A 23,997-nucleotide genomic window follows, 5' to 3' on the forward strand; every position below is an offset into this window, starting at 1 on the left:
AATTTCTGGATTGTTTGAAGTGTCACTTGAATACTTACCGGTCTGCTTTGGTTCTTTTGGTTTGGTTCTAGACTTCTAAAATCCTAAAATGTGAGTTACTGAACAATCTTTTTTCTCAGTTGCACTCTCTCTCTCTCTCTCTCTCTCTCTCTCTCTCTCTCTCTCTCTCTCTCTCTCTCTCTCTCTCTGCAGCCAGATTGGTGTAGTAGCTAAAGCGTGTGGTGTGGTGGCTGAGTTCTTTTAGACCTGTTCTTCCAGAACAGTTCTCTTAGAACTCTTTCAGCCCCACATACCTCGCAAGGTGTCTGTTGTGGGGAGAGGAAGAGAAAGGTGTTTGTAAGCCACTTTGAGGCTCCTTCGTGTAGTGATAAGCGCTCTTCTGTGAGAAATGTGATCTATAAATCACAATAAGTGAATCAATATAAACCAGATAGGAATATACATGTGTAAAGTGGCAGGCTTTCTCATCCTTGGTTTCATGAAACCTCGGGGTTTCTTGACGGCCCAGGAAAGATGGGAGCTAATTAATTTTTAATATATTTTAAAAATTTGTTAAACATTGATCAGGAAATAGGACCATAAAGAGTCATATTGATCTCCTCCCTCCTGCAAAGTGACCAGTGATGGGTCTGGAGGGGGTGGGGAGGGGAGGGGTCCAAGGTGGGCATGTCCCCAGCTCTGCTATTCTGCAGGATTACACCACTTCTGGGGTTTCTCGGAGCCTGAAGAAGGTTTCAGGGGTTTCTCAGTGGTGAAAAAGTGGAGAAAGGCTAAGGTGACCAGATTTTAAAATTGGTAAAGCAGGACACCATTGACCGGAGGGGGGGGGGGTTTCTTGATTAAAATTTTGGAGCAACAAAAAGTCCAATAGAATGCAAAAATAGTATTGTAATATATATATTTTAATAATTTCAGCATAAGTACAATTTGCCAGGTACCCCCAGATGTCCCTCCAAAAGCGGGACCATCTGGTCACCTTAAAAAAGGCTGAGTTTTGGTTTTGGGTACCGGATTGGTCAGGACGTGACTCAGGTGACCTTGGGCCAGCTACTCTCTTCCCTTCACCTTCTCGAGGTTCTTGTGAGGATAAGATTTGAGGACTCCTGCCACCATGTCTACTTATCTCATATTTATTTATTTAAAGAATTCCCCTTTTCCTTTCTCCCCTTAGGGACACAAAGCACTGTACAGTGCAAAAAAGCTACAGGCCATAAAGATGTTCTTCCGTACATACATGCCACAATGACAAGAGGCGGCAAACTAACCTACAGAGAAGGGAAAGGGAACAGGATAGACATATTTGGATGGGAGACCTAGAATCATAGAGTTGGAAGGGACTTCCAAGGTCATCTAGTCCAACCCCCTGCAGAATGCGGGAAATTCAGCACTGCCTGCCTACACTCAGTGCCTAGATGATGCCTTCACCCCTGGCCAATCTGTCCAAACCCTCCAAGGACTGGGGTGCTCATTCCTCCAAGGGGAGATCATGACATGGAGGCAGGCCATGGCAATCCACCTCTGGACGTCCCTCGCCTGGCTGCTGGACAACCCTCGGACCTCCTGGCTACTCTAAACACACCATAAAAAAAGTAAAGGTAAAGGTATCCCCTGTGCAAGCACTGGGTCATGTCTGACCCTTGTGGTGACGCCCTCCAGCGTTTTCATGGCAGACTCAATACGGGGTGGTTTGCCAGTGCCTTCCCCAATCTTAGCATTTTACCCCCCAGCAAGCTGGGTACTCATTTTACCGACCTCGGAAGGATGGAAGGCTGAGTCAACCTTGAGCCGGCTGCTGGGATTGAACTCCCAGCCTCATGGGCAGAGCTTTCAGACAGCTGCCTTACCACTCTGCGCCACAAGAGGCTCTTACGAAAATAATAATTACACATAGGCTGCACGACAGAGGTCGACTGGGACGTATGTCATTTATAGCCTGCCTCTTTCATTGGATTCAAGGCGGGTCACGCCTGAGCCCACCGGGACGCGGCACCCAGGAAAAGGAAGCAGAGGGGCTTGTAGAGTCACAATTATGAACGAGATGCGCGTGGATTGCCACGGCCCGCCTCTGCGTAGCAACCCCGGGGCTTTCTTTAGCAGTCTCCCATTCCAATACTAACCAAGACGGACCCTGCTGAACGTCTGAGATCTGATAAGATCAGGCTAGCTTGAGCCAGAGGGAGTTGGCCGTCGGTTGCCTCTGTGTAGCAACTCCAGGCTTGCTTGGGAGGCGGGGGTAAGGGGTTTCTCACAACCCCAGTGCTGACCCTGCTTAGCTTCCAAGATCTGATGAGGTCAGGCTATCCCGGGACGCCTAGATCAGGGTAGACAAGCAGAGGGGGGTTACCAGTGCCTTCCTCTGCGTAGCCACCCTGGACTGCCTCGGGGGAATCTCCCGTCCCACCGAATCCAACCCTGCTTTGTTCCTGAGATCTGCCGAGATCATGCTAACCTGGGCCTTCCGGGGGAGGGCTACATGATGCATTCGAGATGCTGACATTAGGATCTGCCCCACAGGATCGCCCAGCATGAGCTGTGCATGGTCGCCTCCCTCGAGTGAGAGATTCCACTGTGAGCGCATAGACTTTGTGGTTTGGTGTGCCCATGTGTTGTGTTCTTGCCCCACCCCATGGCTGAGGCGGACAGCCGGTGACTCAGGGATCTAGGCCTTTGGGGTTAACTCTTTGAGTCCTTGAGGGTCTGGGGCGTATTTTTCTTTCCGTTTAGGAGTGCCGGTCCAAAGCAACCTTGGAAGAGCCAGGTGCACAAAGTTTGCCTTTGTTGACAGGTCTTTCTTGCAGTTTGCCCTTGTTGACAGGTCTCTCTCGTAGGCTTAGGGAGCAAAAGGTTAGGCGTCCACAAGGTATAAATGTACAAATCAATATTTACTGTGCACAACTTAAATTCAAATGGGTCACCGTGTTGGTCTGAAGTAGTACAATAAAATCGGAGTCCAGTATCACCTGTAAGACCAACAAAGATTTATTCAAGGCGTGAGCTTTCGAGTGCAAGCACTCTTCCTCGGACAAAGACTCTGGTTTGGTTTTGTTGTTCTGTAAAGCTGTTTATTGTTATCGCTATATTGTTACAAACTGAGTTATTTGTATTGTTCCTGTTTTATGTAAACCGCTTTTGAGGAGGGTGGTATATAAAATGAATAGATCAGGGGTAGTCAAACTGTGGCCCTCCAGATGTCCATGGACTACAATTCCCAGAAGCCCCTGCCAGCATTTGCTGGCAGGGGCTTCTGGGAATTGTAGTCCATGGACATCTGGAGGGCTGCAGTTTGACTACCCCTGGAATAGATGATCGATAGATTCGGTGCAAACTTAAATGGACTGTGGGGAATGGTAGAGGACAGGAAGGCCTGGAGGATCATTGTCCATGGGGTCGCGATGGGTCGGACACGACTTCGCAACTAACAACAACAGCAAGATAGATAAATGGAGATCTTCTATCAGTTCCACTTTTATTGAACCTCTTGGATTATTCAGAGAGCATTAACTGACCCTTTATTTAGCTCACTGGCTACATTTTCTAGTGGTGTGTTCAGGATTAGACCTCTGGGTTGAAATGCATGAGGTGTAGCATTGTAGGTCTAGCATTGTACGGTGCATAAGTGATTTCAGTGCTTAGCCTCTGTTAGTCTGTTAACATGTGAACTTTATAGGTTGTGCCCAACATATATGTGACGTGAAGGACCTACACTACACCTAACCCACTGCAGAGTCACCACTAATCTGAGCAGACAGGTCTGACATGGCCACAAAATGACTGCCACAGCTTTTCTTGGTTCACACAAGGGCCACAAGGGCAGCTGCTGCCAAAGTAACATATTTTTAAATACGTATGGAGCAGGGGTGGCCAGAGGGTGGCTCTCCAGATGTCCATGAACTGCAATTCCCATGAGCCCCCGCCAGCAGAGGCTCATGGTAATTGTAGTCCTTATTATAGAGCCTTTGATGAGAGGAGGGTTTTTTTTTAGTAGTTTTCTTCCTAACCCCCTTTTTGTTTGTTTGTTTGTTTTACCCTTAGGCTTTTGTGACCAAGTCCTGCCCTGGAAACCCTCCTGCCAAGTATCTGGTGTGGTTTCGAGCATTGAAGCGGAGCTCCCCCTCCTTTATTGACCGGCTTCCTTGGGGTTTTTGGGGAGATGCCTGGGCGGAACGGGACAGTCCCGTCTTTGCTGGACGGCCTCCTGGACCAGCTGGAGCTGCGACTTGTGTGTTCCGCATGCAGCCTTCAGGTGAACGAGAGCACCTACCGCTTGAAGGAGGCGGAACACAAGTGCATGAAAGAGATCCTCCTGGCCAGGCGGAAGGGCTCGAGCGGAAAATCCTGGCGGAAGGTTGGCCGGAGGCCCGGCTTCCCCACGCCGGCCAAGTACGGCATCTGTCGGTATTACGTGGCCGGATCAGGCTGCAAAAGGCACCGGAACTACTGCACCTTCGCTTGGTGCCACGAGGAGGTGGTGGTGTGGACGTTTGAGAAGCAGACGGGCATGGAAAGGCACGTTCTGAAAGCGCTGGTGCGCCAGGCGCAGAGCGGAAGTCTCACAAACGGCCTTTCCACACCCGTGCGGGAGAGCTCCTCGGAGGAAATCCGGAGCGAGTTTGGAGGCTCTTTCCGGGAGATCTGTGAGTCCTGCTTCCATCAGAGTCCCTCTAAGCTCTCCCGTAAGGACTCCTGTGAGAAGCACTGGGGAGCTCTCCTCGTTCACGTGGTTGCCGACGGAAAAATGAAGGAGCAGTACACGGAAATCCGGCCCTGCCCACAAAACGTTAAGAAACCGAGTTACTGCGTGTCCGTCTCTGCCGGGAAACCGTGCAATTATGGGGCCAAGCAGTGCACCTTTGCGCACAGCGACGTGGAAATGGCCGTGTGGGAGGCGGAGCTGAACCACGGCTTGGCACGTGCGGACCTTCTGCCCCTGTTGGCGGACGGCAAGCCGGACGGGCCACCTGCGCCGCCCGAAGTCCAGTTCTACTGCCGAGTGTGCCTGGTCACCTGTGGCTCTCAGGAGAGCTTCGAGAACCACTGCTCCTCGGTGGAACATGTGCAGATGATCGCCACAGTCGTCATGGTCCAGTGGAACCACCGGGCCCCCCCTTACGGCCTGAGGAGCTTCAAGCTGTGCGCACGGTGAGCACAACTGCTTGGGGACTCGCTTCGTCTGCCGCTGGCATCCTGGAATTGAAAGCCACCTTGAGGAGGGCTGCAAAGAGGTGGTGGTGAAAATAGTCTAAATAAATATCGAGAGGTGCTCAGTTAAGCAGAGTCAAGAGAAAGTCCAAAGTCTTCACTGGTAGGCATGCCGGTAGAGGTCCCCTTGGCTGATTGGTGGAAACAGGGGTCAAGGGGGTGTGGCTGATCATGCTGGAGAAGAAAACGCAAGAAAAACCAAGTCATAGAATCATAGAGTTGGAAGGGGCCATACAGGCCATAGAATCATAGAATCCTAGAATCATAGAGTTGGAAGGGGCCATACAGGCCACCTAGTCCAACCCCCTGCTCAACGCAGGATCAGCCCTAAGCATCCTAAAGCAGGTCTTGGCTTCTTAGCGGCATTTCTGCCCATAGAGTTCCCGATGATTCCTAGAGCTACCTGGAAATTATAAGGGTAGCTCTAGCAATCACTGGAAACTCTGTGATAATTTTAATTGAGGAGTTTCTGGTGATTGCTAGAGCTGCCTAGCATTAAAAAATCTTAGCATGGGGCATTAAAAAAACAGCCGTTAAAGGAGAGAGAGGCCACTGAAGAAGGAAAGGACCATACAAAGGAAGCTCTCTTAGTAGCTGACGTAAGGAGAACTCATCTTGCTTGGTTTCTTCTCGCAGGGCCGATATCTGCGAATACGGGCAGGATTGCACCAAGGCCCATTCTATGGAAGAGCTGGAGGAATGGATCCAGAGGGCCAAAGCAGCAGAGGAAAACAAAAAGTCGGCCAAGGAAGGTGGCCTCCTCGCGTACCAGGATCGACTCCTGGAGGAATACCAACAAAGCCACAACGAGGTCTTAATTGTAAGTGGTTGTCTGAGAAGGGGGGAACATGAGGCTGGAGGGTCCCTTCCCTAATATTGTATTTTGGTAAAACAGTGAAAAAAGCCACTGTGGTTTAGGAAGACAGAAGGGTTCCCTCATTCTGCACCCCGTTTTCCGCCATATGCACGGCTCGAGGGCGGCAGCAGCTCCCTTTCGCGTTTTTCTTGTGCAGTAGATAACTCAGGTAAACTGCCATGGTACATGGAGGTTCTTTTCACCCTCTACACGGGCCTGCCCTTGTCCTTGATCCAGAAATTGCAGCTGGTGCAAAATGCGCCTGCTAGGGTCCTCTTAGGAACACCTTGGAGGGCCCATATCTGGTTGGTGGTGTGGCTGACACCAACCTGGGATCAGGGATGTTCTGCCATTATTGATCATTATTGATCAGGCCCCTTTCTCAACCAGGGTTTCTTGACAGCTCTGGAAGGGTTTCCTGAATGGGAGTCAATTAATTTTTTTATATACTTTTAAAATTTGTTAAACATTTATCGGGTGATGTGACCATATATGGCCGTGTTGACCTGCCTCTCTTCCCAAACAGGCCAATGACGGGCCTGGAAGGGGTGGGAAGGGGAGGGGCCTTGGGTGGGGGAGTGTCCACGGCTCTGCTTCCCCACCGTTTTCTGTACAATTGCGCCACTTCTGGGGTTTCTCGAAGCCTGAAGACTGTCTCAGGATTTTCTCAATGGTAGCAAAGCTGAGAAACGCTTCGATTAGACAGAGAGGTAGGTGCAGGGAATTAGTTGCAACGATCTTTTCCTCATCCGTGGCAGCCAGAAACGATGCTGGCTGAAATCACTCTGAGGAACCAGAGTCACAACTATTGATGCGCAGACCTGCTTGTTTTTGGATACTTTCTCTCCGTGTATTCCTTTTTGGGCTTTGTCAATATCAGTTCCCGGTTACCCGATCCAACCTTGGCCTTCCTCCTCTCCCCTTTGCCACCAGATTTCAGAACAGGTGGACGGTGTGACAGTAACCTGCCAGCAGCCCCTGCAAGTGTGTTCGGAGGAGAAGAAGACGAAATGCCAGTGGGTCTTTCAGGTTCATTCCCAGGTAAATGCGAAATACAGGCTAGGGGCAGTTGACCTCCCTTTGAGTCCTGCTAAGATTGGTGGGGATGATGTGTGCGGGGGGGAGTCCAGTTCCGCAGTATCTGACTGTGCAAATGTGTCTTACGGGACGCAATTTATTTGCTCCTGCTTAGGGTGTAGATCAGGGGTAGTCAAACTGCGGCCCTCCAGATGTCCATGGACTGCAATTCCCATGAGCCCCTGCCAGCGTTGCTGGCAGGGGCTCATGGGAATTGCAGTCCATGGACATCTCGAGGGCCGCAGTTTGACTACCCCGGGTGTAGATAGACATAGCTGTCTGGGACCCCTGAGTGGCTAGCCTGCAGGTGAGCAATGAGAGCTAGGCCATAGATGACCAGGACCTTCTGGGACCCCTGAATGACTAGCTGGTATGTGGCCGAGAATGTTCCTATGAAGGCCTCGGCCTCTGCCCTGTGGCTGGCCCTGCAGAGGAACTGGCTGGCCCCTGTGTGAGACGGGAGGCTGGACTGGAGGAACCCTCCCTGGACTGACCCAGCAGGGCTCTTCTGATATTCTCTGGAAGGCCTCGGCCTCTCTGCCCTGTCGTACACCATACAGAGCGAATTTGTGAGCAGGTGGATCGTGTTTGTCTTCACCGCCGATTCTGCTGTTTGCTTCCGATTTCAGAAGCCCCTCCAGCACGTGGCTCTGCTGAAGAGACTCCCGGGAGCCACGTTCTTCCTGACGGGGGACGGTCTCTCTCAGGGCCTCACCTACGCCTCGGGAGAAAGATTCAAGCCCCTGCCGGCCTCTCCGCCCGTTACTGAGATACGGGTCTCGGCGGAGTGCTGCACTTTCGGCGTTTACGAGCAGTGGCTGGTGTTCGACTTCGGCAGCCGTCCGGTGTTGGTGCGGAAGCTCCGGATTAAGATCGGCAAGAGAGACACGCACTGGCACGTGGATCCGGCGGCCGAGCAAAGCAGCCAGTTCGTCGATTTTGAACGCTGGCACAGCGGGAACCGGGTGGTGGTGCCCATCGTGCCGCGCACCAGCAAAGACATCAAACTGCTGGCCAAGTACAAGATCCCGTCCCTCTCCCTGGATTTCAAGCGTGGTGCCGAAAGCCAGCCGGTGACGCTCTTCAACTACCGCGAGCAAATGCACAACTTCCTGTTCAGAGAGGAAGAGGCGGAGCAAGCTCTCATCGCCAAGTGAGTAGGAGTGGTAGCTGCATCACAGTGACGGGCTCCTTCTCTCAGTGTCCCTTCAGCCACTAGATCGATAAGAATTGCTGTGGCCAAGAGGTGGTTGTGGATTCTCTTGGGTTTTATTGAGGTGGGGAGCTCCCCCTCACTGGCAGTCTTCAAGCAAAGGTTGGAGACACACTTTTCTTGGATGCTTTAGGATGCTTAGGGCTGATCCTGCGTTGAGCAGGGGGTTGGACTAGATGGCCTGTGTGGCCCCTTCCCACTCTAGGATTCTGTGATTCTATGATTCTATGATTCTATGGCCTGTATGGCCCCTTCCAACTCTATGGTTCTATGATTCTATGGCCTGTATGGCCCCTTCCAACTCTATGATTCTATGATTCTATCGCCTGTATGGCCCCTTCCAACTCTATGGTTCTGTGATTCTATGATTCTTCTATGGCAGTGGTTCTCAACCTGGGAGTCGGGACCCTTTAGGGGTCGAACGACCCTTTCCCAGGGGTCGCGGCAGGGCAAGCACCTTGGCCAGGTGGGGGGGGGCGCCATCCACACAACAGCCTTGCAGGGTAGATTGAGAGAGAGTGTTCATCTGTCTGGAACTGCGGAAAAGAGCGAGATCGGCATGGTGGGATGAGAGGCAGGACTGAACTGAGAAACCCCGGGGGGGAAAAAAAACAATTTATAGACAGTCATGAACAAGGGATCTTCACACCATTGGCCAGTTTTGGTTTAATTTCTTTCACAAATATTATGGTTGGGGAGTCACCACAACAGGAGGAACTGCATTAAAGGGTCGTGGCATTAGAGCCTGTTGTTACATCCCATGACGTCGGTGATCGTTTTAGCCACTGTTGGCACGCTGGTCTTGAAGGAAGACAGCTTGAGAGCCCCAGGCCCTGAAGGCTCCATGCGGACTAACACATGTCCCCTTTCCCTCTGCCTTGCTCCCTCCCTGTCTCCCCCCTGCCTACCTCTGCGGCTTCTTCCCCTGGCCTGCCTCAGGCTTAGCTTGCAGGTTGACGTCTCCCTTCGCCAGATGATGGAGGCTCCGTCCTTCGGGATGAGGTTTGCCCTCCCGGGCGAGTTGTTCGCCCAGGTCCCCACCCCTTGCTCGGTGACCTGCGACTCCGTGGAGGGATACCTGCTCCACCGCTCCATCCGCACCGCCCTCCTGGCCCCGGATCCCCCCACCAGCAACCGCGTCTACGAGGTCAGCGTGGAGACCAAAGCCATCACCGAGAGGAGCATTTGGCTCCTGCTCCACCAGCGCTGCTGCTTCGAGCTGGGCCTCCAGCGCGGGACTTCCCTCAAGGCGGAAGTTCAGTTCCAGATCGACCACCTCCAGTTCCGGCAGTGGCATCATGCCACGGACCAGCTCTTGGACGTGCGGCTGGTCCTTCCGGATGTGGCTGTCTGCTCCATCCCGCAGCCTCTTCAGCAGGTGCGTTCATGGGTTCGTTTGCTCGTGTCTAGTGAGGGGGAGGGCCCTGACCTGGATAGATAGGTTGGAAGGGACCTCCTGGGTCATCTAGTCCAACCCCCTGCACTATGCAGGACACCCACAACCCTCTCGTTCACCCACTGTCACCTGCCACCCCCTTGAGCCTTCACGGAATCAGCCTCTCTGTCAGATGGCTCTCCAGCCTCTGCTTAAAAATCTCCAAAGATGGAGAACCCACCACCACCTGAGGAAGCCTGTTCCACTGAGAAACCGCTCTGTCAGGAACTTCTTCCGGAGGTTTAGACGGAATTTAGAATCATAGAATTATAGAGTTGGAAGGGACCTCCTGGGTCATCTAGTCCAACCCCCTGCACTATGCAGGACACCCACAACCCTCTCGCTCCTCCACTGTCACCTGCCACCCCCTTGAAGCCTTCACAGAATCAGCCTCTCCGTCAGATGGCTCTCCAGCCTCTGCTTAAAAATCGCCAAAGATGGAGAACCCACCACCTCCCGAGGAAGCCTGTTCCACTGAGAAACCGCTCTGTCAGGAACTTCTTCCGGAGGTTTAGACGGAATTTAGAATCATAGAATTATAGAGTTGGAAGGGACCTCCTGGGTCATCTAGTCCAACCCCCTGCACTATGCAGGACACCCACAACCCTCTCGCTCCTCCACTGTCACCTGCCACCCCCTTGAAGCCTTCACAGAATCAGCCTCTCCGTCAGATGGCTCTCCAGCCTCTGCTTAAAAATCTCCAAAGATGGAGAACCCACCACCTCCCGAGGAAGCCTGTTCCACTGAGAAACCGCTCTGTCAGGAACTTCTTCCGGAGGTTTAGACGGAACTTAGAATCATAGAATTATAGAGTTGGAAGGGTCCTCCTGGGTCATCTAGTCCAACCCCCTGCACTATGCAGGACACTCACAACCCTCTCGCTCACCCACTGTCACCTGCCTCCCCCTTGAGCCTTCTTAGAATCAGCCTCTCCGTCAGATGGCTCTCCAGCCTCTGTTTAAAAACCTCCAGAGATGAAGAACCCACCACCTCTCGAGGAAGCCTGTTCCACTGAGGAACCGCTCTGACTGTCAGGAACTTCTCCCGGATGTTTAGACGGAATTTCTTTTGAATTAATTTCATCCCATTCGTATTGGTTCGTCCCTCCAGGGCAAGAGAGAACAACTCTGCTCCATCCTCTACATCAGTGACCCACAACCTTTTCCCGGTTGTGGACCGCTAGGAGGAGTGGGGGGAGAGGGCGGCCTGGGGGCGCAGACGTCCATGCGTGGCAACCCCGTGCAAACGCGCATGTGCGGAGGTGCTGCACTGGTGCGTTTGTGCTCCCGGTGTTGGCGCAGATTGCTCACGCATGGCAGTTCTGCACATGCGTTCATGCCCAAAACTGCTGCGCATGTGCGTTTCAACCCACAGTGGGCGCAAACGCCCATGTGCAGCAGCTCCATGCACGCACATTTGCGCCTGCTGGTGTGCCCACTCTACATGACAGCCTTTTAAAGACAGGAAAGTGTCTTGACAAGTCCATGACCCGTTAAAACGGCCTTAGAAACGTGTGGGCGAATCTGTGTGCCACTGGCTGACTGTCCGTATTCCACGGCAGGCGCATCTGCCCAGGGCCAACCGGAAGCAGGCCCAGGCCTTTTCCTTCATCACGGGAGAGGTGTATGGGGCCTGGCAGGTGCCCCCCCTCCTGATCTACGGGCCTTTCGGGACCGGGAAGACCTTCACCTTGGCCAAGGCCACCTTGGAGATCATCAAGCAGCCCAAGACGCGTGTCTTGATCTGCACCCATACCAACAGGTAAGCGGCGGGACTGGGGGGTTGTGGGCCTGCCCTCCAGGTTGATCTTGGGCGGGGTGGGTGGGGGAGTGATACAGGGAAGACGTGTCTACGTTTCGTTCCACCGCCAATTGAATGTCTTTGTATTGTTCTGCGTCACCGGGTTTCTTTTATCTGATTCGTTGACTTTGGATGCTGGAAAGGCGGGGGCCTGGTTTTATTTGGGCTGCCCAGCAGCAAGTAGGGATGCCAGCCTCCAGGTGGGACCTGGGGATTCTCCAGAATTATTTATTTATTTATTTATTTATATTTATATACCGCCCTCCCCGAAGGCTCAGAATTACAGCCCCTCTCCAGACTACAGAGGTTCAGTTTTCTTGGAGAAAACGGCTGCCTTGGAGGGTGGGAGGGACTCCGTGGCATTGTACCCCCACCGAGGTCTCTGCCCCCCTAAGATGGATCTCCAGATCCCAGGAGGATGGACTCTCCCACTGTGCCCTGCGCAGGAGACCGGAGACCAGGCGGTTGAGACCCGGGATATTTGCAACACTGACCTCACTCTCGGGCTTCAGGGTGAAGTTTAAGTAAAAGTCTTTATTTGGAGAATCTGGACAAAGATCAGCATATCGCATCTTAGATGACAGAGATGCTGGACAACGGAGTTGCAAAGCATATATATCTCAGCTGGGCGAGGGGGGCATAGGGGCAGCATTTTGGCAGTTATATTGATTCACACAGAAAGAGCAATACTGTCTCCTCTGATCTACAAGGTGCCAAAACAGCCCAATCTGCCATCTGGTGTTTAGACTCAGCTCCCAGGTAGAACAGCCTTGAGATAAGAGAGTGAGAGCCTTTGAAATGCAGGTGGAGGTGGGAGAGGTGCTCTCGAAAGGAGCCTGGGAAGGTGCCCCAACTCAGCGGGAGATCCGGGGGCATAGGGCAAGCAAGCAAATCTCAAAAGGGGGTGAGAACTACGGGTCAGGAACCAGGGGCTCATGACAGCAGGTCCTTCCCCTTCCCAAAGCCCGTCCAACTGCTGGCTGCGCCTATTAAATGTCCAGGGATTTCCCAATTTGGAATCGGGAATCCTAGTTTCAGCTGAGGAGGGTCGTTTGATTATATGGCTTTCTGTTTTCAAAATCTCTTTGCCGTTTATTTTGTGATATAATATTCTTTTCCTAGGCTGCCTGGGTGGCTTTCCAAAAGATGCCCGTGTAGCCCACCAGAACTCTGGCTGCAGCCGTCCACGAAATTATTTTTTCCAGTTGGAGGGAGGGGGAGGCTCGGGAGATCAGAGTAAAAACCCTTCAGAAAGAAAAGAGTTCGGGAGATTAGTCTCCGGGGTCATTGATCACAAACTTAGCTGCTTCTCAACCACAGGTGCAACCAAATCATCCCGGCTGTGAACATGGGGTCTTCACAGCCCTTAAGATAGAAGTTCTAAACGAGGCAAAACGTTCAAAATGGGGCCTAATAGAAACCCTGCCCAGGGCTTTGTCTTCCCCGTATCCAAATCCCACCTTTCTAGATGCTTTATATCTCTGGCATGGGCCCCCTAGGACATTTGCAGTTCTCTCAGTTAAGCTATAGGCCCAGGGTGGGCAAACTGTTGTTCTCCAGATGTCCATGGACTACAGTTCCCATGAGCCCCTGCCAGCTGGCAGGGGCTCATGGGAATTGTAGTGCATGGACATCTGGGGAACCACAGCCACAGGGACTCGTGGGAATTGTAGTGCATGGACATCTGGAGAGCCACAGGGCCTTGTGGGAATTGTAGCCCATAGACGTCTGGAAAACCACAGGGCCTTGTGGGAATTGTAGTGCATGGACATCTGGGGAACCACAGCCACAGGGACTCGTGGGAATTGTAGTGCATGGACATCTGGAGAGCCACAGGGCCTTGTGGGAATTGTAGTCCATGGACGTCTGGAAAACCACAGGGCCTTGTGGGAATTGTAGTGCATGGACATCTGGGGAACCACAGCCACAGGGACTCGTGGGAATTGTAGTGCATGGACATCTGGAGAGCCACAGGGCCTTGTGGGAATTGTAGTCCATGGACGTCTGGAAAACCACAGGGCCTTGTGGGAATTGTAGTGCATGGACATCTGGGGAACCACAGCCACAGGGACTCGTGGGAATTGTAGTGCATGGACGTCTGGAAAACCACAGGGCCTTGTGGGAATTGTAGTCCATGGACATCTGGGAAAACCACAGGGCCTTGTGGGAATTGTAGTCCATGGACATCTGGAGAGCCACAGGGCCTCGTGGGAATTGTAGACCATGGACATCTGGAGAGCCACAGGGCCTCGTGGGAATTGTAGTCCATGGACATCTGGAAAACCACAGAGTCTCATGGGAATTGTAGTCCATGGACATCTGGAGAGCCACAGGGCCTCGTGGGAATTGTAGTCCATGGACATTTTCTCTCTCTTGCTGCAGGGCAGGCTGACTCTTGCAGCAGCTGATAGGATAGCAATTCGGCTAACTGCCCATGTTCTGTGACCTTTTGCTCCCTGGGCCCTAAATTCTAAACAGTCCAAATCTTTTAAAGCAAAAACGACAGTAACCCAGTAATGTCAATCCCAGCATGCACCAGAAGTGATGTCATTACTCTGGCGTGTGGGCAAAAACCTGTCGGTAAAAACGGCTACAACCGTTTTGCCCAAATACCGGAGCGCCCCGCATCATGGCAACTTCTGGTGCATGCCAAAAGTGATATCCCCGTAATGATGGTGGCATCGTGGAGGTTCTTGCCTAGGCCTCACCCCATTTCTGGTGAGTCCCTTGCCTGCTGGTTGCAGGAGTGATCTTGTGACCTACGTTACACCCGTCCGTCTTTGAAGCACTCATAGCTCATTCCTCAGTAAGCGCATCTTCTCTTCCAGCTTGGTGTAGTGGTTAGGAGGGAGTCGGGTTCAATTCTGCACTCCTCCCCCACATGCAGCCAGCTGTGTGACCTTGGGCTCACCACGGCACTGATAAAACTGTTCTGACTGAGCAGCGATATCAGGGCTCTCTCAGCCTCACCCACCCCACAGGGTGCCTGTTGTGGGGAGAGGAAAGGGAAGGTGACTGTAAGACTGTGAGAGCCAGTTTGGTGTAGTGGTTAGGAGTGCGGACTTCTAATCTGGCATGCTGGGTTTGATTCTGCACTCCCCCACATGCAACCAGCTGGGTGACCTTGGGCTCGCCACGGCGCTGATAAAATTGTTCTGACCGGGCAGTGATATCAGGGCTCTCTCAGCCTCACCCACCCCACAGGGTGTCTGTTGTGGGGAGAGGAAAGGGAAGGCGACTGTAAGCTGCTTTGAGCCTCCTTTGGGTAGAGAAAAGCGGAATATAAGAACCAACTCTTCTTCTTCAGTAATATCAGGGCTCTCTCAGCCTCACCCACCTCACAGGGTGTCTGTTGTGGGGAGAGGAAGGGAAGGCGACTGTAAGCTGCTTTGAGCCTCCTTCGGGTAGGGAAAAGCGGCATATAAGAACCAACTCTTCTTCAGTAATCTCAGGGCTCTCTCAGCCTCCCCTCCCTCACAGGGTGTCTGTTGTGGGGAGAGGAATGGGAAGGCGACTGTAAGCCGCTTTGAGCCTCCTTCGGGTAGGGAAAAGCGGCATATAAGAACCAACTCTTCTTCTTCTTCTTCTAAGCCGCTTTGAGCCTCCTTCGGGTAGGGAAAAGCGGCATATAAGAACCAACTCTTCTTCTTCTTCTAAGCCGCTTTGAGCCTCCTTCGGGTAGGGAAAAGCGGCATATAAGAACCAACTCTCCTTCTCCCTCCCCCTTCTCCTTCATCATAATATCAGGGCTCTCTCAGCCTCATCTCTCTCAGAGGGTGCCTGTTGTGGGGGAAGGTGAATGTAAAGGGAAGGCAAATGGAAGCCATTTTGAGACTCCTTTGCGTAGAGAAAAGCGGCACCTAAGTGGCATCTCTTCTTCTTCTTCTTCTTTAGTGCCGCGGATATATATACCCGTGAATACTTCCACGACTACGTTGTATCCGGCCACCCAGAGGCCACCCCGCTCCGGATAAAATCCATTTTCAGGGACGTCCGATCGACCGACCCCGTCACACTGCTCTATTGCCTCCTGTCGCCCGGCCAGGATTCCTTCCGCCACCCTACCAAGGAAGAGCTGGACCGCTGCCGGATCGTGATCACCACATGCATGCTCTCCCAGGACCTTGGGGTGGCTGCTGGCTATTTCAGCCACATCTTAATTGACGAGGCTGCCCAGATGCTCGAGTGCGAGGCCCTGGTGCCCCTGTCCCTGGCGACCGCCCGCACCCGCCTGGTCCTGGCCGGGGACCACATGCAGATGACCCCGCAGCTCTTCTGCCTTCGAGAAGGAGAGCAGATGGCCGACCACACGCTGCTGAACCGCCTCTTCCAGTACTACCAGAAGGAGAAGCACGAAGTGGCCAAGAAGTGCAGGGTCATCTTCAACGAGAACTACCGCTCCACCGCAGGCATCATCGACTTTGTCTCCAGACACTTTTACGTTGGCAAGGGAGACGCCATCCACGCCATGGGCCAGATCCCCCCTCACCCGGAGTTCCACCCGCTCATGTTCTGCCACGTGGCAGGCTACGCCGAGCAGGACGCGTCAAAGACATCCTGGATCAACTCTTCTGAGGTCATGCAGGTGGTGGAGAAGGTGCAAGAGATGAGCGAGGAGTGGCCAGACGAATGGGGGGAGCGAGACCTTCAGAGGATCTGCGTGGTCTCCTATGGAAGCCAGGTAGGCAGCAACGGGGGACTTGCCGACCTCCAGGAATCACAGCTGATCTCTAGGCGGCCGGGATCAGTCCTCCACCGTAGAGGGTGAGCTCTGTGACATTTTACGTTGCTGAGGTCCCCCTTAGTCATCTCTTTCTCTTAGCTGAAAAGGGGACCTGATAGCCATCATAATGGAGCAGAGTTGTTCTCTCTTGCCCCGGAGGGATGGACCAGAACCAATGGGATGAAATTAATTCAAAAGAAATTCCGTCTAAACATCCGGAAGAAGTTCCTGACAGTTAGAGTAGTTCCTCAGTGGAACAGGCTTCCTCGGGAGGTGGTGGGTACTCCATCTTTGGAGATTTCTAAACAGAGGCTGGAGAGCCATCTGACGGAGAGGCTGATTCTCTGAAGGCCCAAGGGGGTGGCAGGTGACAGGGGAGGAGCAAGAGGGTTGTGAGTGTCCTGCATAGTGCAGGGGGTTGGACTAGATGACCCAGGAGGTCCCTTCCAACTCTATTGTTCTATGATTGAATGGGATGAAATTAATTCAAAAGAAATTCCATCTAAACCTCCGGAAGAAGTTCCTGATAGAGCAGTTCCTCAGGGGAATAGAGTTCCTCGGGAGGTGGTGGGTTCTCCATCTTTGGAGATTTTTAAACAGAGGCTGGAGAGCCATCTGACGGAGAGGCTGATTCTGTGAAGGCTCAAGGGGGTGGCAGGTGACAGTGGATGAGCGAATGGATTGAGAGTGTCCTGCACAGTGCAGGGGGTTGGACTAGATTAACCAGGATGTCCCTTTATGATTCTAGGATTCTATGAAAAGCCCCAGACTCCTCAACCGTTGCTTATAGCGAAGGTGCAGCGAACTCCTCCTCATTGAGGTTGCCCTCCTTGAGAAGTTCTTCTGTTAAAGGGTCTCTTCCTTTCCCCCCTAGTTGCAGGCCATCCGGCAGGAGCTGAGAAGGAATCGCCTGCGAGATGTGGTGGTAGAAAACTACGAGAATCTACCAGGTGGGTCACTGTTCCGCCATCCGTTGTGCCTCTGCACGCAGAAAGGTCTCTTCAAGGGGTAGCCGTGTTGGTCTGATTCGGAAGAGGGAGATTCGAATCCAGTAGCTCCTTAGACACTCATGAGGTTTGTCCTGATGAGAGGAGCTTTGACTCTGGAGAGATTATACCCCGAAAATCCTCTTGGTCTCTTCGGTGCAGCTGGACTCGAATCTGCAGGCAAAAAGGGGGGCCCAAACGCATTAAGTTCAGTGATTCTAATGTTTGCCGTAGACATTTCAGGTAGGGGTGCCAGCCTCTTGATGGGTCCTTGGGATCGATCATTCATTCATTCATTCATTCATTCATTCATTCATTCATTCATTCATTCATTCATTCATTCATTCATTCATTCATTCATTCATCCCACTCCAAAAAAACATCTACATAGAGGAATGAGAAGAGGGAGCACAGATGACAAATACTTACATCCCCCTCTTAGCACCGGGGGTGCCCACCAGATCTTCTCGCCATGCCGGCCTCAACCGTAAACCTGGTGGAAGGGCTCCATTTTGCAGGCCCTGCAGAACACCGGAAGTTCCCGCAAGGGCCGACAGCTCCTTCCACCAGGTGGGGACTCTAGACTCCAGAGGTGCTTTGCAGGGTGCATTTGGGGACATTGTTCTCCACAGAGGTCCCTGTCTTCACGAAGATGCAACCCTAAATCTTCAGGAGTTTCCCAATCTGAATCCAGCAACCGTACCCCTTCGGCTGCTGATCAGCAGAAGATCTGGCAGGCCTATATCAGTGCCCGGTGAGGTATAGAACGATCCTTACCCCAGCCACCTTTTGAAACAGATTCCTTCTTGAAAAGAAAAAATATAAATTAACATAGGCTTTGCTCAGACGCAAACCTGTACCTGCAACCTCTTTGTGGTGGATGAACGGTGCGATCCTGAACAAGTGATATCCTTCTGAGAGTCCATTCAAGTCACTGGGGTCGGAAGGGTGGTAACTGTTCAGGATTGCATAGTTGATCAGTACTGCTGACCTTCCATCTGGTTTCACGTTCCTGTGCAGCTAAAGAGGTCGAATATTGTGTGGGTTGGGAAATTCTGGAGAGTTGGAGGTGGAGCCTGTGGAGGGCGGGGTTTAGGGAGAGGGGAGGACTTCAGTGAGATAGATGGCCTAGTCTAAGGGTCGTCAACCCCCGGTCCGCAGCCCGGTATCGGGCCGCGAAGGCCTCGGTAGTGGGCCACGAAGGCCTCGGCAGCTCAGTGCATGCGCATTTTCCACACCAGGGGCGCTAACGCGCATGCACGGCACCCGGGTCACTGGCTCTTCCCCTCCCCCGGAGGCGGTCCCCGACGATCAAAAGGTTGGGGACCGCTGCTCTAGTCCACCTTCCGAAGCAGGTATTTTGTCCCCGGGAACAAATCTTTGTCATGTGGAGATCAGCTATAACTCCAGAAGAACTCAAGGCTGCATTTCATGATTGGCGACACCAGAGGAGCCAGCTTGGAATAGCGGTTAAGAGCAGCAGTGTCTGATCTTGAGAACTGAGTTTGGTTCTCTACTCCTCCACATACAGCCAGATGAGTGAGCTTGGGCTAGTCACAGTGCTCTCTGGGCTCTCTTAGCCCCACCTGCCTCACAGGGTGCTTGTTGCGTGGAGAGGAAGGGAAGGCGAATGGAAGCCACGTTATACTTCTTTGGGCAGTAAACAGCGGGATACAAAGAAAAATTCCATAGAGTACTTCAGCAGTGGATTGGCTGTCTAAGGAGGTGGTGAGCTCTCCGTTACTGGACAGATACTTAGGGCTGTTTGAGATGTTTTAGGGCTAGGTTGATCCAGACTTGAGCAAGGGGTTGGACTAGATGGTCTCTACAGTCCCTTCCAGCTCTTTGATTCGATGGTTCTGCTGTACTAAATTTATGCAAGACCAATTCCAGTGGCTGTTCTGTTTCCTCCTTGCTTCATGTGCTATCGGTCAGAGCGCTAACTCGCTCCCTCCCTCCTTTATTTTTGCAGGCAAGGAATTCCGCTTAATTATCCTAAGCACCGTCCACACGAGGGACAGTCTCCGCACCATCCGCTCCCCCAACCTGGACTTTTTCGACAACGCAAGAGTGCTGAACACGATCATGACGAGGGCTCAGTCACAGGTCGTTGCCATAGGAGACGCCGTGGCCTTGTGCTCTTATGGTCAGTGCAGCAAGGTCTGGAAAAGCTTCCTCAAGGAGTGCATAGAGAAAGGGACGGTCATGCCCAAGACCCTGACCCTGGAAGAGATACGGGAAGCGGTGTCTGACCGGGCCAGTTGGAACAGCGCTAGCCCCGAGCGTGAAGAAGCCGAAGAAGAAGAAAGTGACACCAGTTCCTGGTTTTCCAGCTCTGAGAACTTGAACATTGACGATCCCATCTTGCAAGAGCTCTTGGACGAGAGCACAGACATGATGGTGACGGTCTCCAACGAAGGGCTGTTAAATGTGGAGTCGGAGGCACAGGCGGCGTGCGGCAACAACCGGCAATACGTCAGCTTCCCACACGAAATCATGCAGCAGTACCTGTGCATGCAGCCCGGTTTGTACAAGCGCTGCGAGTTCATCAAGGAGAGTTTTGACCGAGGGTCCGCCTTCACGTTGGACAATGACCCTCCCTTGACTATCCAGATCAGAGGCAGGGTTAACTGCGGGATGGGTTTCACGGGGGACCAGGTCTTGGTGGAGATGGTGTCGAACCCCGAAGGAAATTTGCACGGGAAAGTGGTAGGTGTGGTGAAGAAGGCTGCGAGGGAACGTACCTTTGTGTGCGTGATGGATGAGTTTGACCCTCGCGTCATGATCCCCATCGACCATACGGTTACAAAGATCTTCGTCCCAGAGCTGAAAGGCTTACCGGACGTCCTCCCCATCCGCAAAATGGACAAATCGGGGAAGACCAAGCTGCTGGGACGCAAGAAGATCTCGTTGGAGTTGAATAAGAAATATCTTTTTGTCGTCGAAGTCATCCGTTGGCGGGAAGGCTTTTATTACCCTTTGGGGATCGTGACGGAGCTGCTGCCCGTGGCGTCCACCGTAGAGGAAGGGCTGCGGATCCTCGGCATAGAATATTGTCTCAAAAACCAGTTCCCGGACTCTGTGCACAAAGAGGTGGCCAAATTCACCCCGGAGAAGTTTGCATCGGTGAAAAGAGGTCGGAGAGACTGCCGTGACTACCTTACCTTCACGGTTGACCCCGCTGGGTCTAGAGATCTGGATGATGCCATCAGTGTGAGAGACTTGGGGGATAAATACGAGATCGGGGTCCATATTGCTGACGTGGCCTCCGTGGTTCCCAAGGGTTGTGCTCTGGATATAGAAGCCAAGAACCGGGGTTCTACGTATTATGCCCCTGGGAAGGACCCGGTATGCATGTTCCCATCACAGCTGAGCCAAGACTTCTGCAGTCTCCTTCCGCAGAAAGACCGGCACGCGATCTCTCTTTTCGTCTCAGTGAGCAAGGCGTCCGACGAGGTGGTGGAAGTCCTCTTTAGCGTGTCCACCATCCGCTCGGACCGGCAGTTGACCTACGAGGAAGCCGAGGGCATCATCCACAGCTGCTACCGAGAAGGAATGCCGTCGCTTTGCTTCAACACCCTGGAGCACTGCGTGGCGGTCGCGTACCACTTTTCCCGAGTACACCGGCTATCCAGGCTCCACGAGGACTGTTACTATCACCAGCTAGATGAAGATAGCTTTCTGGGCCAGAGAGGTTCTCACCAGATGGTGGAGGAATTCATGATCATGTTCAACAGCTTCGTGGGAGAGTTCCTTACTGTCCGGGATCCCACCCGAAGGTTGACACCTCTGCGGTGTCAGAGTGAGCCTGACCCGCAGCAGATGGCGCAGATGAGCCGCAAGTACAGTGACATAGTCCCTCTGTCCATCCACCTCTCGCACCATCTGGGATCTCAGACCTCTGGGAACCATCCTGACAATGGCGGGGAGTTTGCTCTCCTGACTCCACTGTGGGATCATCTCCGCTCGGCCGCGGCCACCCGTGACGACGCCAAGATGCTCGACCTCATTACGACCGACGACGTCCACCCTAAACTGCTGCCCGTGAACTTGGAGTTCAGAAGGCTCTTGAGCCGTTCCTATTTCATGTGCTCCAACTCGTCCGCCCAGTCCAAAGTGGGCCACTACTCACTCCACGTGGACACTTACACGTGGGCTTCCTCTCCCATCCGCCGCTACATCGACATCGTGGTCCAGCGGCACCTCCTTTCCGTGCTCTTGCAAACCCCAGTTCTGTACTCCTCGGCAGAGATTGAGCTCCATTGCCACGATTTCAACTGGAAGAACGGCATGGCGGCAGCTTACGAGAAGAAGGCGCGCTCCTTGGCGATGGCGGCGCAGTTGACGTGCCAAGCCCAGCAGAAGTTGGCCTTCGTGATGAACATCGAGGGGATGGCCAGGAACTGCAGGGTCCTGTTTCCCCTGAACAAGGACACCCTCCCGGACCCTCACCCCATCCACTACCGAGCCCTCCAACTGGTAGAGCAGCCGGTTTACATCGAGGAGCGGAACAGCATGAAGCTGACGTGGAAGAGGCGGATCTACTCCCTCAGCACCAAAAAGGACTGCACCCCCAAATCTCTGTGGCTTCGCGACACAAGCGTCACTCTCTTCAGCGAGCAGGTTTGGAGAGATGTCCTCGAGGCCGTCAGGAACAAAAACTACGGGACGGCGGCCCATCTTCTCGAGGAAGGCCCTGGCAAGCAGTCAAGAAGTGTGGGGAGGATGGTACGAAGCAGGTGCTCACATTACGTAGAAGTGTCCCGCGAGCTCAGCGCTGGGGACGTCCTGCACCTCCAGCTCACGACGAGTGCCTATCGGGGTTTCATGGTGCCGTGCGTCCAGCTGTGGACTGTGGCTCCAGGCTTCGACGTGTGCCTGGAGCACACGGAGAAACCCATTGACTGTTTTTCCAAGTTCGCTACGCAGGCCTCCAAGGAGAGCTACAAGGACGTCGCGGAGTATCGCAAGGTGTGGCTGCCTCTCTGCGACATGGAGTCGGCGTCGTGCGCCGTGTCCGCCAACGACTCCATCGTCCTTTACGGTGTCCGCGTCAGCTGGTCGAAGAAGAGGACGAAGGAAGGTCAGCTCCAGGGGACCTTTTCCTTGAGTAAAGAATTCCTCAAGGAGTGCGCCATTGACGTGGATTTCCGGAACTGCTACCTGTGCGTTCGCCTGGAGGGCCTGAAAATAAGCAGCGACCCGGACAATGTCGAGGCCCTTAGCCACAGCTTCCACAACCTCAGCGTGGCCAAGAAGAACGTAGAGACGGGCAGATTGACGGTCGATCCGGCAACGTACACTTGGGTGGCCCACGGACGCACCGGCGCGTTTAACGATGATAAGAAATTGGACCGGCATGACGAACTGATGGTCCAGTTCTACATCTGCTCCAAGTCCATGAAAAACATCCCTTTTGAGGTTATCCAGGATTCCTCCCGGTTCACTGTGGAGTTGATTCCAAAGTTGCTGCCTGATGTGTAAGTCTCCATTGCTCCAGATGTATCATGATCAGCAATTTTGGAAACAAAATGTATTTGGGGGGGGGGGACATTTTCCTCTGTTTCTTTCCCCTTGTGTGGGGGACAATTTGCAGGAAAATTAAAATACATAAATTTTTGAGAGCTGGCGTGGGGCAGTGGTAAAGAGCGGCGGGTTCTAATCCTCACTCTTCCACATGCAGCTAGCTGGGTGACCTTGGGCTAGTCACAGCCCTGTTCGTACTGTTCTCCCGGAGAAGTCTTGTCCGAGCGTTCTCAGCCTCGCCTACCTCACAGGATGTCTGTGATGGGGGGAGGAAGGCGATTGTAAGCCGCCTTGAGATTCCTTTGGCCAGTGAAGAGTGGGGTATAAAACCCAACTCCTCCTCTTCTTATCGCGAAAAACGAAAAAGGCACAGAAGCTCAACCGGAGAAAGCAAGTCAGAAACTTGAAGGTTGAGCAACAAAATATATTTAAGAAATCCAAAATCTATTATAAAGTGCACATTAAAGAGATTAAAAACATTAAAAACATAAAAATCCAAGCCTGTGCAATATTGCACATACAGTCTCAATGACTGAACCTAAGGATAGAAACATAGGATCATAGAATCATTGCTTTAGGATGCTCTGGGCTGATCCTGCGTTGAGCAGGGGGTTGGACTAGATGGCCTGTATGGCCCCTTCCAACTCTATGATTCTATGATTCTATGATTCTATGGCCTGTATGGCCCCTTCCAACTCTATGATTCTGTGATTCTATGATTCTATGGCCTGTATGGCCCCTTCCAACTCTATGATTCTATGATTCTATGATTCTATGGCCTGTATGGCCCCTTCCAACTCTATGATTCTATGATTCTATGATTCTATGGCCTGTATGGCCCCTTCCAACTCTATGATTCTATGATTCTATGGCCTGTATGGCCCCTTCCAACTCTATGATTCTATGATTGGAAGGGACCTCCAGGGTCATCTAGTCCAACCCCCTGCAGAATGCAGGAAACTCTCACAACTACCTGCTCACCCACGGTGAGCCCAGTTCCATGCCCAAGTGATCCCCCCCCCCCAATATGTTTCAACCCAGACACCTATCGGTGCACACGTACGATGATTCCGTATTAGGATATAACCTGGGTGGAGCTATACCATTGAGCTTCAGCTTTTCAAAACAGGTGCACCCTTAAAGGGCCAGATATCTTGGTGTGTGTGTTTTTTTTTTGGGGGG

General features: G+C 52.7%; 1 protein-coding gene across 1 annotated transcript in view; it reads left to right on the top strand.

Moving 5' to 3' along the window:
* Positions 1-23,997, top strand: part of HELZ2 (helicase with zinc finger 2) — a 49,531-nt gene that overhangs the window by 7,381 nt on the left and 18,153 nt on the right. The window contains exons 2-10 of the mRNA XM_077335962.1: positions 4,033-5,139; positions 5,836-6,019; positions 6,989-7,096; positions 7,762-8,285; positions 9,285-9,723; positions 11,342-11,541; positions 15,475-16,261; positions 17,178-17,253; positions 19,262-22,769. Coding sequence (XP_077192077.1) covers positions 4,151-5,139; positions 5,836-6,019; positions 6,989-7,096; positions 7,762-8,285; positions 9,285-9,723; positions 11,342-11,541; positions 15,475-16,261; positions 17,178-17,253; positions 19,262-22,769 — 6,815 coding nt within the window. The 5' untranslated portion in view covers positions 4,033-4,150. The remainder of the gene's footprint in view (positions 1-4,032; positions 5,140-5,835; positions 6,020-6,988; positions 7,097-7,761; positions 8,286-9,284; positions 9,724-11,341; positions 11,542-15,474; positions 16,262-17,177; positions 17,254-19,261; positions 22,770-23,997) is intronic.

The sequence above is a fragment of the Paroedura picta genome, chromosome 4 (genome assembly GCF_049243985.1).
Source record: "Paroedura picta isolate Pp20150507F chromosome 4, Ppicta_v3.0, whole genome shotgun sequence".
NCBI classification, from domain to species: domain Eukaryota; kingdom Metazoa; phylum Chordata; class Lepidosauria; order Squamata; family Gekkonidae; genus Paroedura; species Paroedura picta.